The 17432-nt window shown below is 39.1% G+C and overlaps 2 protein-coding genes across 2 annotated transcripts; one reads left to right on the top strand and one right to left on the bottom strand.

Moving 5' to 3' along the window:
• Positions 1 to 677: 677 nt before the first annotated feature.
• On the top strand, positions 678 to 3251 carry LOC145115695 (glucose-6-phosphate/phosphate translocator 1, chloroplastic-like). Its single transcript, XM_079052049.1, has 5 exons — positions 678 to 1418; positions 1496 to 1721; positions 1809 to 2031; positions 2198 to 2411; positions 2975 to 3251. Exons 1-5 carry the CDS (start codon positions 903 to 905, stop codon positions 2984 to 2986), a joined length of 1191 nt encoding a protein of 396 aa, XP_078908175.1. The 5' UTR covers positions 678 to 902; the 3' UTR covers positions 2987 to 3251.
• Positions 3252 to 3479: 228 nt separating this feature from the next.
• On the bottom strand, positions 3480 to 6833 carry SGP1 (Ras-related small GTP-binding family protein). Its single transcript, XM_079047698.1, has 6 exons — positions 6321 to 6833; positions 5354 to 5474; positions 5176 to 5272; positions 5042 to 5081; positions 4505 to 4588; positions 3480 to 3940 (listed from the first exon to the last, which is right to left on the bottom strand). Exons 1-6 carry the CDS (start codon positions 6687 to 6689, stop codon positions 3773 to 3775), a joined length of 879 nt encoding a protein of 292 aa, XP_078903824.1. The 5' UTR covers positions 6690 to 6833; the 3' UTR covers positions 3480 to 3772.
• Between the last annotated feature and the right edge of the window lie 10599 nt (positions 6834 to 17432).

The raw sequence follows: 17432 nt of genomic DNA, 5'->3' as shown, positions 1-17432 counted from the left end.
TATGGGCCAAATTATACATCCATATACACATACACTAATGTTGTGTATGTCGATTCATGACATCCTTTTGACATCGATTAAGGTTTATTTTTTTTACCATGTTTGTATTCAAAGACATTTTGGGCCATTTTGAATGACCTTTGTGGTTTGTTTTGTGAACCTTTCCCTCAAAGTAGAAAGGTTGGTGAACCTTTGAGTTAGGTGAAGGGTTTCCTCCTCTGTTGGTGAAAGGACATACTTTGGAATATGCACTTGAGAGGTCTCACCAGCCCCCACACCAATTCAAGAGCCACCCGTTAGCTCCTTTCATAATAATTGAAGTTTGAAACAACTTGCTGATGAATTAGTTTTAATATATATATATATATATATATATATATATATATATATATATATATATATATATATATATATATATATTAATGAATAAGAATCCGACATTGGATTATTTATTGAACAAGTATTGGCAAACGAGTTAACCGTTATCATAATATACAAAATCAAATGTGATTCATTAATATAAAATTAAATCCATTAACAAAATTTTATATGATCTAGTGATAATATTGCTTTTATAAAACTTAATTTATATGCCATGCTATAAATTGTTGACCAAAATTATTTAATTTATAAAGAAATATGAGAAATAGTGAAAGATACGCATTATTTAGTCCAAATCAAATTGGTTCAAGTAGGAAAAGTGCGAACATAGAAAGAAGAACCAAAACTCTTTCAAGAGCACACGTGATTGTTTTGCTCGATTAGATACACCAACACACCATTAAAATCTTTCGTCCTGCAGTCTACAACACACCAAACTACGGAATCAAAGATCAAGGGTTTAATAATATCTTTCGTTCGTTTCTAATTTTAAGTCTATAGATTTTTGTCGCACATTCAATATGATCTTCTCTTTGAAGCAATCCAATGTAACGATTCCTGTATTCAGCTCTAAAATTATTGATCACCGAAGAAATCATCCTGAACAATTCTCGGTTTTACCGCCTCTTTCTAATCCCAAAGCTAGCAAAATTTCCATCGTCTCAAATTCAAAACCACTACATGTTTCCTCAATTCAAACTTTTGGATCATTACGAACACTATTATATGCTGGTCGGAGTCCAAAATCTAGTGTCGCGTGTAACGCATATGAAGCTGATCGATCTGATGCGGAAGTAGTTGGTGAGAAAATCGAAGCAGCAAGGAGGGTTAAGATCGGTGTTTATTTTGCAACATGGTGGTTTTTGAATGTTATTTTTAACATTTATAATAAGAAGGTTTTGAATGCTTTTCCATACCCATGGTTGACTTCAACGTTGTCTCTTGCTGCTGGATCAGCCATCATGTTGATCTCTTGGGCTACAAAAGTCGCTGAAGCACCCAACACCGATCTCGACTTCTGGAAATCCTTATTCCCTGTAAGCAAGTAATTGTCCTGTTAGGGTTTATGATCTCTCATAATTATTCAGAAACTGATTTGGGCATTGTTTTTCAGGTTGCATTAGCACATACAATTGGTCATGTTGCAGCAACTGTTAGCATGTCTAAAGTTGCTGTTTCATTCACACACATAATCAAGAGCGGTGAGCCTGCTTTTAGTGTGTTGGTGTCAAGGTTCATATTGGGAGAAACATTCCCTTTGCCAGTTTACTTGTCTCTTATACCAATCATCGGTGGTTGTGGCCTTTCTGCCCTAACTGAACTCAATTTCAACATGACTGGTAAATCAATCACCTTTAAACCAATTAGGCTTACAAATTGGGTTCTAGCTTCTAATTTCTTGTTGATTGTTGATTGTTGATTTTTAGGGTTTATGGGTGCCATGATTTCGAATTTGGCGTTTGTGTTTAGGAACATATTTTCCAAAAGAGGCATGAAGGGGAAATCTGTTAGTGGGATGAACTATTATGCTTGTTTATCTTTGCTATCACTTTTGATTCTTACACCATTTGCAATTGCTGTTGAGGGACCTAAAATGTGGGCTGCTGGATGGCAGAATGCCATCTCTGAAATTGGACCCAATTTCATTTGGTAACTATATATATATATATATATATATATATATATATATATATATATATATATATATATATATATATATATATATATATATATATATTCTTTCATGTCATTGTCATGGTTGTTATTATTGTTGAGTGAATGGCTAAAAAGACATTTGTTCTTATTGATACTATAGGTGGGTGGTAGCACAGAGTATCTTCTATCATTTGTACAATCAGGTTTCATACATGTCACTTGATGAAATCTCTCCTTTGACGTTTAGTGTTGGGAACACAATGAAGCGTATATCTGTCATTGTTTCTTCTATTATCATTTTCCATACACCCGTGCAACCAGTCAATGCTCTTGGAGCTGCAATCGCTATCCTTGGAACTTTCTTGTATTCTCAGGTAGTACCCTTTTCCTTTTACTACAGTATTAATTATGTCTTCAACTTGAAATTTCATAACAACCAACCAACAGTTTTACTGCTCCATTTCAATTGTTCTTGTATTCAAGTTAAAAAATAATATAGATCTTGTAGAAGAAAAATTGACTGAAATAAAACGAGAACATGGTAGAACCGGAAATCTTGATATTACAATTCTGAATTATGCACCATGACATTGTGATAAGGTTAGAGTCTTGGGGGTTTATATTCAAACATTATTTCAACAACAAGTAGTGATTGTTTAGATCTTTTATAAGAAAAACAAAAAGGAATCATCAGAAATCTTGATAGTAATTCTGCACCACTATAATGTGATAAGGTTAGAGTCTGGGATATTTTTGTCCAGGTATATATATATATATATATATATATATATATATATATATATATATATATATATATATATATATATATATATTTGTGAAAATTTATATCAATTCTTTGTTCCATATTGACCAGAAAAGTCAAACATGGATTTTATCAATCTTTTTTTTTTACTAATTTTTTGTTTAAATTGAAAAGGCGAAGCAGTGAAAAAAACGAAGGACGGAAGTGGAAATTCACGAGGTTGTCTTGTAGTGTTGATATTGGTTTATTTACATCCATGGTTGTCTTGTAGCTGTTGATGTTGTAGATAATAAGAATGGATGAGTATTTATTTTACTTAGATATATTCCTATGTTATAGAAAGGATTAGACTTTTTTGCCCCCGATGTTGTGGGTGCTAGTAGTGAACTGAGTTCTGTTTTTCTTTTCAATAAACATGGGCAAATTGGGCAACAATTTTGTCATGACACAACCTTGCTCGGTCTTCGTATAATGGTATCAATATTTGTTTGCAGTAATAAGATAAGCGTTTGTTTTGGGGAAATTGTAATTTTTACCTCTTCATGTGAAATTTTAACATAAAACATGTTTTGAATTTGTTAATTAATTCTCTAATTTTTATGACACAACAACATTACCTTTTTCCGTCACTTATTCAATTTTTATAAGTGATTAAAGCTTTAAATCTAATTATTTATAATTAAAGTAATTTTGTGACTTGAATACATTTTCAACAAATATTATATAATCCAAAACAGTATGTCATTATAAAACAAAAAAAGATCATGTTCAAATGCTCATGCATTTAACAACAAAGAGTCGGCTTTTCCAAAACAAAAATTACCTTCTCCCTTTAGATTTGTAAGCGGGTTAGGTTAGATGATAATATCCAAGTGAAAGTCTGACTATTCTGGTTCCAACGTTCAGACTATATATACAAGTAAAGTAAAAGACTAGATAGATGTAGATAGATCATCGATGTTCCTTCTCCGACTAGTAAAGATCGATAATGGGTTCCCCTTGGTTTAAATTGGGTTGAAGAGACCATGGTAAATTGAAGAGTCGAGCCATGATGTATTTGAAGATCTTGTTCACATTAATGTTGTGTCGAGCACTTGAAAAAAATAACGTTGCTTTCATAACCTTTGCGTATGCCCGTGCCTGCCACGTCATAATTCACATGCTCTTTAAATTAAATAATACTTACAAAAGAAACAAAAATATTATACTATTTATTTATTTCAACAATAATGGAGCATATTACTCTACTTATTCCTTTTGTCAAAATGGGTTGCGTTTCCTCCTCTAACCCTTCTAGATATCCATATATTCTATCCTCGCTATCAAATGTATATATTGTGTGTGTTTGTGTGAGAAACAGATTTTATATTGTATATAAACAGACATCGTGACTCGTTATTCTCTTCATTCACATGCCAGACCTTACTTAAATTCTTAGAGATCATATTTGTTTGTTTGTTTCCTAACAGATCTAAATTTTGTTCAATTTATATAGAATGATAATTAATATTACCCTACCAAATGAATTATTATCATTAGTTATATGTTACAAAAGGAGAATATAGATTTTTAATCAAATGGTGTTTGCTACTCTGAAACCCAACGGAAACATTTCAATTGAAACGTTCTCCTGTTTTATTACAATAAAATGTTATAATGATGACTTTCTAATAATATGATGTCAAAATATAACAATAAATATACCTGATTTACTATGGTCCATTGTAGATCTGGTGGAAGCATTACAAAATCATCAAATTTGGTCCCTATCAAGATAGGAATTGCAGTCTGCAATGCATGCAATGCAACAATAAAATTAAATTAAATTTAAAAAATCAGTAAATAATTCTTTTTATAAAGGTGGCCAGCGACAGGTCGATGCACCTCACCTGACAAGCTAACTTGTAAAAGATGATTATCAACAACTCAAGATGTGTCAAATTATTCCCTACTACACACACCCCACTATTTGAAATAAATTTTTTATCTAATAACTAAAATGACCATAAATTTCGCATGAATTCAAGTTGCAAATTATGAAATTCCTCAAAAAAAAAAAAAAAAAAAAAAACCTTGATAAAATTTAAAAAAAAACATTATTTTGAAATTATATAAAAAAAATTCAATTTATAAGAACAAATTCAAAATAACCAAGAAAATTTTTGCAATTGCAAAATAAAACTGTTACGATTTTTAATTTGTTAAAATCACATAATAAACAGGTCATGAACTTTTACATACCTTATTCCATTTTCTTGCTTGCATATACCATCCTAAGACACTGGGAATCCAAGAAAAAACAAACAGCATTAACTAAATTAAAGAATTGGCTTAAATAAATTTAAAAAATGTAAAGAAATAAATAAATAATTTACTTGTGGAGGGTGCATCGGCTTGTTAGATCGAACATAAACAAGATTGCGACGGAGTCTTTGCACGCTAACGGGACTTGATCGTTGGATCTCTTATCACCTGAATGTTGTATATTTCATTTTACTTTAAAAGATTTAAGAAAATTCTAAAATAAATTGAAATAAATAAAAAATTACTTACCTCCAACATCCCATATACTAAATGCAATTCTTGCTCCACCAAACGACAGCGTCTTATCCATTAGATTTAAACCAGCCATCTCCAAGCTTCCGTTCTCTTGTTCGTCTCCTACGTATTTAATCTTCAAAATATCGATAACAAAAAAGAAAGTTTAAATGGTTTCCTTTTTTACTCAATATGAAAATTTTCTTCAAATCCATAATTTCTCTAAAATTAATTAAAATCCACAACATACATAATCCCTGATGCCTTATAATGTTTTGAAGATTTAATATATATTCTAAAAAATTAGAAACTTCTTCAACCCCATAATAAAATTATTAAAATCTACAATACCCAATTTCTAGATTTTTGTTATATTTAATCTTAAAACAAACAAAAAGAAAATACAAAAAAACATCAAAACTGGGAATTACGTCTACCCCTCAATAAAATATACTTCTCATAGTTTCTTGTTTAGCGATGAAAGAAACAATTATGCAAAAAGAAAATATTTTTTGCAAGATTGGAAGTATCGTCAACATCAAAAATAAAATAATTGAATTATATGATACTGATAACGAAATTCATTAAATCATAAATTAACTAGAACAAATTTAATTAAATATAAATATAAAAAAACATAATAAAACTAACTGATTATAAACTAACCATAACAAAAGTAATTCAACCAAAATTCCTCACAATAAAATCAATCAGATTTCGAATACCATAAAAAAGCCAATTGAATTATAAAATAATCATAATAAAAGTAACTGAATCAATCAATACCCATAATAATATTATTCAAAAAAAATCATTATTATCCTGTTGTTTATATTTAATATCGAAAGAAACCAAAAAAAAAATCAAATTAAAAAAAGTCATCATGCCCATTTAAAGATTATTTAAAATACACAAAATACCATCATTCCTTTGTACTTTTTCTCAAAAAAATAAATAAAAGGAAAAAGAAAAATAAACTTACCATGAAACTTGTTTTTCCAATTTGACAATCACCCAATAAACTAATCTTGAGAGTAACCAAATCTGAATCTTCTTGATAGCCGTTGCAGGTGGTGGTGGGGTTTTCTAGGTCAAAACCAGATTCCAATTCCTCCACCGGAGAAGATGACCGCTGAGACAATCTCCGGTACCGGACTGGTTTCCCCATTGAACAAGCAAGAAATCTATCCCAGATCAATCGAATGATTTCTCGAAAAACTGAAACCTTCTGGAGTAAAACACTCCATCGGACGTCTAATCGGACGATTCTCCGGTAAAGATGAGCCATCTTTACGGTGGCTTCTCGTAATCTTGATCCATGAAAGTCCAAACTTCCTTCTTGGTGTCTCATAGTGTGTGTGTGTAGTGTGTGTGTGATTACGTGTAAATTGTGATGTTATATATGGTATGACTAACGGGTTAATGGTTGACCCGGACTCTTGTGTTTTTCTCTTTATGACAAAATGGTCCAGAAGGCCGGCTTCTTGATTCCGACGAAGTGAGGGCAGTTTGGTCAATTCAGGTAGCAGCCCAAGTACCCTTCTTGTATACGACTCCGTTCAAATTCGAACCATTTTCTTTTTGTCATTTTAAGTTTTTAACTTTAAATATCAAACAATTCATTTTTAATTCTAAAACTTGGTGATCGTGCCAACTGGGCTTGTTACCAAAATGGAAATGAAGATGTGGAGTAAATTGGTACCTCGCTAAAAATGTCAGATAGAGACCAAATATTTTAAAAAATAGGGTGGGGATTTATAAAAGTTTTTTTCATTGAATTTTTTTTAAGTGGAAAATGCTTATTTATTTTAAAGTTAAACATTTTCGACTAATATAGTTCAATATATATCGATTGAAGGCAAACGGACAACAAGCTGCGTCGCTAGCCCTTTCTGGATGGCAAAACCAATTCTTTTGAAAACAACATTTGTGGATCTAGGAGATATGACATTAGAATGCATGACCCGTTGGACTCTGTTGAGGAGCTTCACCGCTTCTGGAGCGAGAAAACCAAATGTATCGAATGCAAAAGGTACAAACACATGTTAATTTTCTATACATGCATTCTCGTGCTTTACCACTTTGCACGCAGCGGCTTTCAAAGCGGCATGCCTTGCTGTGAGACTCCCGCTTCCCAAACCAACGAGAGGAGAGACCCCAGTAAGATCCACACACGCATGCTTCCCTCCTATCCACCCAAAGACCAAAATGTCAGCCGGTCTAAGTGTGGACCTTCCATTCTGCGGGTCCGTCAAAAAGTTCACTGGCGCTTCTTTCTTCGCAGAAATACCGGCACGCCGACAAGCATCAAAGAGAACATCCCGAACCACATCATGTCTGTACTTGAAACCAGGGAGCTCTCTACAATGAACTGCATGTTCCCCAAAGGTATCCAAACATGCCTTGCGGCAAACTGGGCATATCTCGTCAATTGGGAATAGGGTAATCATGAGGCGGTAACGAAGGATAGTTCGGTACTCCACAGGAGACATATGCTGGCCAAGACCATCAATAAAGGATAGTTAGCAATAAATCATGAGCATGAGGTGCCCGCAGACACTCAAAGACTGCTTTCTGTCTGACAGTCATGTTGAAGTTGACTTCCATATCTTTGACGATTTTGCTAAAAATGGCACACGCCAATGCTTTTTGGGATTTAGGGGGGCGGTGTCCTTATTAGTGAAATCGCTACAGTCAAATCCTGGAATCGTATCGCGAAGACGAGTTATAGCACATAGGTAATCCGAGTTCATACCACATACATCACTGTCACGTAAGATGTGGTCTTGTAATGCCCAAGATTGGGCCCTCGAGGCTACAAATGCGTAGGAGGAAACCTCGTATGCCGAGTACAAACCCAAACCACCGAAATGAATAGGTAAGGAAGCCAGCCGCCATTGAATGTCTCCAAAGAAGGGGTTTCCACATACCACCATATCCTCGATAGACCTGTGTAATCCTTTGTCAAAGAACAAAGTTGTCTCTTCTATATGTACCGGCTGACATGTCCTTAAACCAAAGATAAGTTTTGCAATACCCATACATGATCGAAGCAAAAGGAGCTCACTCTGCGGGTCACATAGTTGTGGAAGAAGGCCCATCAAATCAACAGCATTGACCGCTCTCTTCATGGCCAGCCCGCTAATAAACCCTGCGTCTCTGCTAACAGCCCCCCCCCCCCCCAATGAGCTTCACCCCCAAAGAAGGTCTCCCTATATCTGTTGGGAATAAATCAGCACGAAGCTTCCTACCATCACATGAGGGCCAAAAAATCTCCGTTTTCTTGATGTTCAACTCAAGACCCAAGCCTGGACCATGCAACCGAATAATGTTCAACACTCTAGCCACCTCCTCTGAATCCCCAATGACAGTCCCATCATATAGATACCAAGCATGGAGAAGGAGCTTACAATTGTCTCTAATCTTGTGCACAAGTGGGTGCAAAACGAGGGCAAAAAGAAGAGGGCCCAATGGGTCGCCTTGCTGCACCCCAGTGGCAGACCATATATGTTGGTCTCCAATATAAAGTCTCGCTGCTTGCCCGTACAATAAATTCACCCAGAAATAAATGGAATGGCACATCTTCTTAACCTCGTGGAGTAATGTTGATCTATCCACCAGGTTAAAGGCATTCGAGAAATCCACAGTCAGCATTACAAGAGACCCATCAGCATGGTGTTCACTCAACACCCTATTGGCACTGTGTAACACAGCCTCAGCACCGCCCGACACACCAACCTCGAACTGAAAATCATTAAGGTACTTGGCCATTTCTTTACCCACACCTTTCATGGCAACCTTGGAAACTAGACGTCTCCATATAGTGCCTACTGCAATTGGACGGATCCCGTTGTCAGGTTTAAGCAGAGGCGTGAGAGGAGCGGACGCAACAAACTCTGCCAAAATGGTTGGACGTCTTCTCGCTAACCATAAATTAACCACTGAAGTGATAGCACGTATGAGATCTGTGGTAATAGCAGACCCTTCTCCACAAAGGGCATCCAGTAAGTGTTGAGCCCTCAAGCCATCTCTCTCGCAAGAAGTTCCTTTAGGGAAAGATTTGATGCAACCAAATACACAGTCAAATTCTGCTACAAGGGGAGGTTCAGAAATTATGGGGCTTGGCATGGATGGGGGTGGCCTGAAAAAAGTGTTTGCCCTCCAAAGTTTCAATAGTATCACCATTATATGGCGCAACACCCGATGAGCATAACACTTTCACTGCTGCGGTAAAATGACCATCTGCAACCTTACGGAGACACTGTTTGATGTTGGTGTTACTTGATGTAGACTCCTTCTGAAGGATGCCTCCACCCTGTCTCATGGCCCCAACCTCGGGCCCCAACCTCGGGATTGTCTAACATATTTTGAACTAACTTCCTAATACCATCCTCTTCCCCCCATGTATCCAATGACTTCAGGATGGAGCTTTGCTGTAAGGATTTTCTATTCCCAGACCTACATTCTTGTCTATTTTTGGGTCTAAACACCTGCAGTGTGCAGCGAGGAAGAAGTAACAAACAAATCCATGCCTCAACCGAGCCAAGTTGGACAATCACCTTGTAAAGAGCAGTTTTCAAAGCCTGAGAGAAAGCAAGGCGGCAACTATGGGGGATACTCTTGACAGTAGTGATAGGCTCTTTAAAAACACGATCAAGGAGCTCAACATCAAAAACCAAACTTCCAAGAGCATTTGTCACCGACTCTTTAGTATACGGCTTTAGAATACCAACAATGTAACGGCTCGAGCCGTCAGCCCCTGTAACAAACCTCGCACGACCATCCGGGTGATGACAATAACGGCTAAGAGCATGCAAAGTCATACATTTCCCACACATCCATTGACCAAAGGCCTTCAAAGTTTCTTCCACTGCCATAAATAAACCAACATCACTAGAAAGAGCTTCACGTAAAACACACTTACGATCTTCAGTAGGTAGATGATGCCTTTTGATGTGTGAAATCATACGGCCAATCCCCTTACTTCCCACTTCACCATTTGGGCAACAATGGAAGCTTCTGAACGGGCACAGACAAATATCACTCGAACTTATGGAAGAAGAAGCCATACAAGATAACAAGCCTCGAGATGAAGCTAACCCTATGAAGCAATATTTAACAAGGAAGGGAAGGAAATGACACGCCAACACACTATTGGTGTGCACAAGAAGCATCCAAACTAAGCAAACTACATTATCCTGAACAATAATGCTGCAACACGAGAAAAACTGGTTTGGGCATTTTATCAAACACTTGGTAGGAAACAAAAATAGCTTCTTAGAATTTCATCTTCTTCCATTGAAACATCAACCCAAAATCTCTAATTTAATGCTGGCAATGAAGCGAAATTGTATCAAAAGTGAAAATCAAAAACCGAATCAATAGTTAAGACGAATTATGAAGAATCGGAGAGCTCTTCAAGAAGTGAAGATTCTAGCTCATCCAAGGAAGACAGTTCGAGTTCCAATGGTAATGATGCTCATTATGACTCTTCAATCGATCAAAACCTTGAGTTCATTAGAAACAGTTTAAAGACACACTCGGATGAATCAAACTGTGGGGTACCTTGAGTTCATTGAATGTAATTTTATTTGCAATCTAATATCAAGAAAAGAATTCTTTTAATGTTAAAACTAAAAGAAGAAACAATTACTAGTGACTTGTGACTTGACCAACATAGTTATTATAATTTCAAGTAAGAATCAGTAAATAGATTGGAAGATACAATACTAGATTACAACCCGTAAAAACCACGGGTAAAAAATTTATAAAATTTTATTAAGCTAATAAGATATAAGTTTTGTTTAGACTATTTTATTGATTATTTTAAATTAACATATTTTTAGTTGAATATCCAATATAGACATTTAATATAATATGAATTAATTACGTAGTTTGTTAGTAGTGTGATTTTAAAGCTTACCAAATTAAACAATTTATAATCGGAAGTTCAAAAATAAAGATAAGTAACTTATCAATTGCTGAATAAAATGGAACCGAAATAAATGCTACATAAACTGAAGGGCAGAATAACCGGAAATTAAAATGAATGAAAGGTATTGGAGTAAAATTACATTTGAGGAAAAACGATCAGTGGAGTGTCATGTGGACAATTGGATTCTTTTATTAAGATTAGATTATAACTATTAAAAACAAGAAAATCTTTAGAAAAACCTACCATAATATTTTATAATATTAAAAAAAATGTTATTTTTATGTCCACTAGAACTATTATGTTTTTTTTTATTCGGTAAAATTAATGTTTTACAACCAGATAACCGATGATAATCGGTTGCGACATGAACTTAAAAGTATTAAATGACATTTTCGATCTAAATTTTAAAGATTATGTGAAAAATTAATGGTATTATTGTTTTTAACAAAATTATATATATTTTCTAATATATCTGCTGGAATTTAATAATTTCAAGTAATTTTTTCACTTTCACATAGGCTATTCAACTAGTTTTTTTTGTATCATATTTTAACATCGAAAATTTCCAAACAAAATTTTCATTTTTAACCCACGTAATTCTCATTAACAAATTTCTCAAAAACCCCAAAGTGTCAAATTATCAAAAAACACAATCCATAATTGTTTGAATAAAAATCCAGGATCCTCAAAACATAACTCCATCTCGTGTGTACAATCAAGTCAGCGCCTTCCCGCGATCCTGAGAAGTACCTGAAACACATATCACATAACACGGTAAGCACAAAGCTTAGTGAGTTCCCCAAAGTACCACACACATCTCACTAGCCACTCATGGCTACATCTCAATAAAGACCCTCCGGTCGATGTGTCTCAGTGGACTCTCCGGTCCCACAACTCGGGTTGGACCCTCCGGTCCTAACTCAATGAAACTTAGAATAATACACAGCATAAATCACAAAGACATAATGCAGGATATCACAATACTCAGTAATAGCATACAAGACCCTCCGGTCGCACAAAGTTACCACTCATGGTAAGTATAGTGAGAAGACTCACCTAGTAAACAAGCAAGTAAACCTCGTACCCCTCGAACGGTCTAACCCTCGCCTACATGTCATAAACATCTCTAATTAACACTTATAACCACAAGTCTAAATAAATTCAGTCAATCTCTCTCTCTAACTCTTGGAATGGGTAAAAGACCATTTTACCCCTCCATGGTCTCCATAATCCAAATCTTGACCAAACCCTAATAGTCAACAGAAGTCAACACTCGAGTCAACAATCCCTATTGACCCAACTCGTCGAGTGCATCTATGTGACTCGTCGAGTCCCCTCGTTTCCTCAGGAGTGTCGTGAAAATCCAACTTAACTCGTCGAGTTGTCTCATCAACTCGTCGAGTTACACGCGTCCAGACTCGTCGGGAAAAACCCTAACCGACTCGTCCAGTCATCTCACCGACTCGTCGAGTCCTTTCAGACCATTTCCTCCTTCAGACGTTTTTGGGCAGAAATGACGTCTCATACTCTGGATCTAACCTTCTAAGACTCACTTATCACGTAAAGCTGCAAGCTTTACGTTCATGCATGGCATATAGGGCTCAAAATGCCATAACAAGCTCCATAAGGGGTTTCATGCATAAAGACTTGTCCAAAGTTTGATAAAGCTTGGATCTTTGGGCTCATGGGACCTCCTTTTGTCCAGATCTTGAGTCTCAACTCCATGACAAGCTCCAACAACTCAAAACTACAAGATAAGGGGGGAAAAGCCCTAAAACTCCCTAGAAGGAGATCTATAAAAAAAGGATTGCTCAAGGTGGTAGCTTTTTACCTCCAAACTGAAGCTAGCACAGAAAAACTCTTAACCCAAAAGCCTCCTCTCATCCAAGGCGTGATGTTCTTCAATCCTCTTCCAAATATGCACTAGAACACCCAAAGTTAGCTCCTCTCTCTCTCACAAAAAAATACTCACGATTAGGGTTTCTCATAGAGGGTTAGAATGATAAGGGAGGCGGAAATGAGGGCTTAAGGTCCTTTAAATAGGACACAACCCATGAAAATTAGGGTTTTCTCACTCAACTCCTGCTCGTCGAGTCGGGGTCCTCCGACTCGTCGAGTAGACTCTAGAATCACGCGGCCAATTAACTCCTCTACTCGGCAAGTTGGGGCATCCAACTCATCGAGTTGCTCTGAAAGTATGAAAATAAATTAATTAAATATTGTACCTGGGATTCAGGATGTTATAATTCTCCCCCACTAGAATCAGACTTCGCCCTCGAAGTCATCCTCCGGAAACAACTCGGGGTACTACTCTCGCATCTCGGACTCCGGCTCCCAAGTCCACTCGGATCCGTTATGATGCTGCCATTGAACCTGAACCAAGGGAACCTCTTTATTCCTCAAGACTTTCACCTTCCTATCCAAGATCGCTATCGGCCTCTCAATGTAGTTCAGACTCACATCCACCTGAATGTCCTCTAAAGGGACCACTTCCATCTCATCGGCTACACACTTCCTCAGCTGGGACACATGAAAGATGTTATGAATCTGACTCAACTCTGCAGGTAGCTCCAACCGATAAGCTACCTTACCCACTCGGGCGGTCACTCTGAAAGGACCAATGTATCTAGGGCCCAGCTTTCCCCGCTTCCTGAATCGAATCACCCCTTTCCATGGGGACACCTTCAAGAGGACAAAATCTCCGACCTGGAACTCTAACTCGGATCGTCGTCGGTCTGCGTAACTCTTCTGACAACTCTGGGCCGTCAGTAACCTCTGTCTGACCTGCTGGATCTGCTCTGTCGTCTTGAGCACTATCTCAGTGCTCCCCATCACTCTCCGCCCTACCTCCCCCCAACAGATGGGAGTCCGACACCTCCTCCCATGTAAAAGCTCAAAGGGAGGCATACCTATACTGGAATGGTGGCTGTTTCTGTATGAAAACTCAGCCAAGGGCAAATAAGTGTCCCAACTTCCACCGAAGTCCATAACACATGCTCGTAGCATGTCCTCGAGCGTCTGAATCATCTGCTCGCTCTGCCCGTCTGTCTGTGGGTGATATGCGGTACTGAAGTGCAACCGGGTACCCAACTCCTCATGAAATTTCTTCCAGACCTGGAAGTAAAACACACATCTCGATCTGATACTATCGATGCCGGCACTCCATGTCGTGCCACCACCTCTCGAACGCAGATCTCGGCCAATTTCTCAATAGAAGAGCTCTCACTAATCACCAAAAAGTGAGCACTCTTTGTCAACCGGTCTACAATCACCCATATCGCGTCAACGCCTCGCGCGGTCCTCTGTAATTTGGTGATAAAATCCATAGAAATCTGCTCCCACTTCCACTGGGGGACCTCTAAGGGCTGTAATTTTCGATGAGGACGTTGATGCTCCGCCTTGACCTGACGACAGGTCAAGCACCTCTCGACTACCCAAGCCACATCTCTCTTCATACAGGGACACCAATAATCCCTTTTTAAGTCCAAATACATCTTGGTGGCCCCTGGATGTATCAAGAATCTCGACCGATGGGCCTCCTCCATCAAAATACGTCGAGCTCCACCTGCATATGGCACCCATATCCGTCCCTGGAAGGTCATAAGCCATCGACCATCAGTCTCAAACTCAGAAACTTGCCCAATCACCCGCTCTCTCTTACGGTTCTCTGGTCTCATGGCCTCCACCTGGGCCTATCGAATGGTATCTAAGACTGGAGTCATCACCGTCATCCTCATGCACACGTCTCGGATCGGAGCACTCGCTACTCTGCGACTCAGGGAATCGGCTACCACATTAGCCTTGTCAGGGTGATACAAGATCTCACAGTCGTAGTCTTTTACCACATCCAACCACCTCCTCTGTCTCATATCAGATTGGGCTAATCCATAAGGTACTTCAGGCTCTTATGGTCCGTATATATGGTGCACCGGAGACCATAAAGATAGTGGCGCCAAATCTTGAGGGCGAACACCACTGCCCCCAACTCCAAATCATGGGTGGGATACCTCGTCTCATGAGGCTCAACTGCCTCGATGCATATGCAATCACGTGTCCCTTCTGCATCAACACAACACCCATCCATGATATCGATGCATCATAGTAAACTATAAAGTCCTCCACTCCCTCGGGAAGGGCAAACACTGGGTTTCGCACAATCTCTGGCGAAGAGTCTCGAATGAGGCCTGCTGCTCGGGCCCCCAGGTAAAAGTAACTCCCTTCCTGGTCAATCTGGTAAGAGGAACAGCAATCTTGGAGAAATCTCTGATAAATCTCCGGTAGTAGCCTGCCAGGCCAAGAAAACTCCTAATCTCGGATGGGGACCTCGGCACCTCCAATCACATAACTGCTTCAATCTTGGCCGGGTCGACCAAGATCCTATTCTGATTAACGGGGTGTCCTAAGAACTGGACCTCTCGTAACCAGAAATCACACTTGGAGAATTTGGCATAAAGCCTCTCCGCCCTCAATACCCCAAGAATCTCCCGAAGATGCTCCTCGTGCTGCTCTCTGGACCTCGAGTACACCAAAATGTCGTCGATGAACACGATCACCGACCTGTCTAACATGGGCTTGCACACCCGGTTCATGAGATCGATGAACGCTGCCGGTGCGTTGGTGAGTCCGAAAGGCATCACCACAAACTCGTAGTGCCCATAACGAGTTCTAAAGGCGGTCTTCTGGATATCCTCCTCGCAAACTCTCATCTGATGATACCCAGATCTCAAATCAATCTTGGAAAACCAAGACGCCCCTTGCAACTGATCGAATAAATCATCGATCCTCGGTAGTGGATAACGGTTCTTGACCGTCAGCTTGTTCAACTCCCGGTAATCGATGCACATCCGGTATGAACCATCCTTTTTCTTGACAAAAAGGATCGGCGCTCCCCATGGTGAGCTACCCGTTCTGATAAAACTCCTCCCCAGCAGCTCCTGGAGCTGTAAGGATTACTCCTACATCTCAAGTTGCGCAAGGCGATAAGGTGCCTTAGTAATAGGCGTCGCACCAGGAACCAAATCAATCCAGAACTTCACCTGCCTCTCAGGAGGCACACCCGACAATTCCTCGGGTAAAACGTCCGGGAACTCACACACTATCGGAACCTCGGAGGTAGAACTCGGCCTCTCAGTGGCAACTCTCATATCCGTCACATAAGCTAAATATCCCATACATCCCTGCTGTAAACTCTATCTCGCCCTAACAGCAGAGCATAAAGCTCATCTAGATCTGGCCCCCTTGCCATACACAGTAAGTACTCCCCCACTAGGGTCTCGTATGGTCACCAACTGACACTCACAGTCAATCACAACTCCAAACTGGCTCAACCAATCCATGCCCACAATCACACAGACATCACCCATCGCTATCGGCACCAGATCTATAAGGAACTCAACACCAAAAATCTCTAACACACATCCCCGAAACACATCAGTGGTAAAAACCGCATGCTCGTCGGCTATAGAAACTCTCACAGGTCGACTCAACGACTCGCGTCTAACACTAATGTGTCGACTAAAGGATAAGGATACGAAGGATCCACTCGCACCCGATTCAAATAACAGCAAAGCAGGCACAAAATTCACAAGAAAAGTACCTATATACAACACAGTATAAGCATAAACGAAACTCTAAAATAACAGGAATAAGGAAATACGTACCAGCCACGACATCAGGTGTTGCACGGACCTCCTCCGATGTCAGCTGGAATACTCTCCTACTAGCTCTCGGGGTCTCGGGCTTTGCCGGCCGGATATCAGTAGTACGCAAGGCAGCGGGAGCGGAAGCCTGAACTGATCTCTGAGTAAGATGGGGACACTCGGCCTTTCAGTGGCCTGTCTGATTGCAATGAAAACAGACCGAGAATCCCCTGGGGAAGTCCTTCGCCATATGCCCCTCCTTGCCACATTTGTAGCAAATCCCCGCTCGACAAGACCCCTCGTGGCTCTTGCCGCACTTGCCACAAGTGTGGCCCTTCTGGCCTCCCGCTCTCGCATCAGCGGGCTTAGCCCGCTTCGTCGCAGGCTGTGACTGCACTGGTCTACGGTCTCTCCCCCGAGACTCTCCATCCTCCCTATCCTGTAACTCTAGCTCAATCTCCCTCCGCCTGGCATTGGTCTGAAGCTCAGCCAATGTCTGGTATGACGAGTTCTACACGAA

The sequence above is a fragment of the Lactuca virosa genome, chromosome 5 (genome assembly GCF_052849685.1).
Source record: "Lactuca virosa cultivar CGN04683 chromosome 5, Lactuca_virosa_CGN04683_v6, whole genome shotgun sequence".
NCBI lineage: Eukaryota > Viridiplantae > Streptophyta > Magnoliopsida > Asterales > Asteraceae > Lactuca > Lactuca virosa.
The sequence above is the reverse complement of the archived record's forward strand: the minus strand, read 5'-3'. Positions and strand labels throughout refer to the sequence as shown.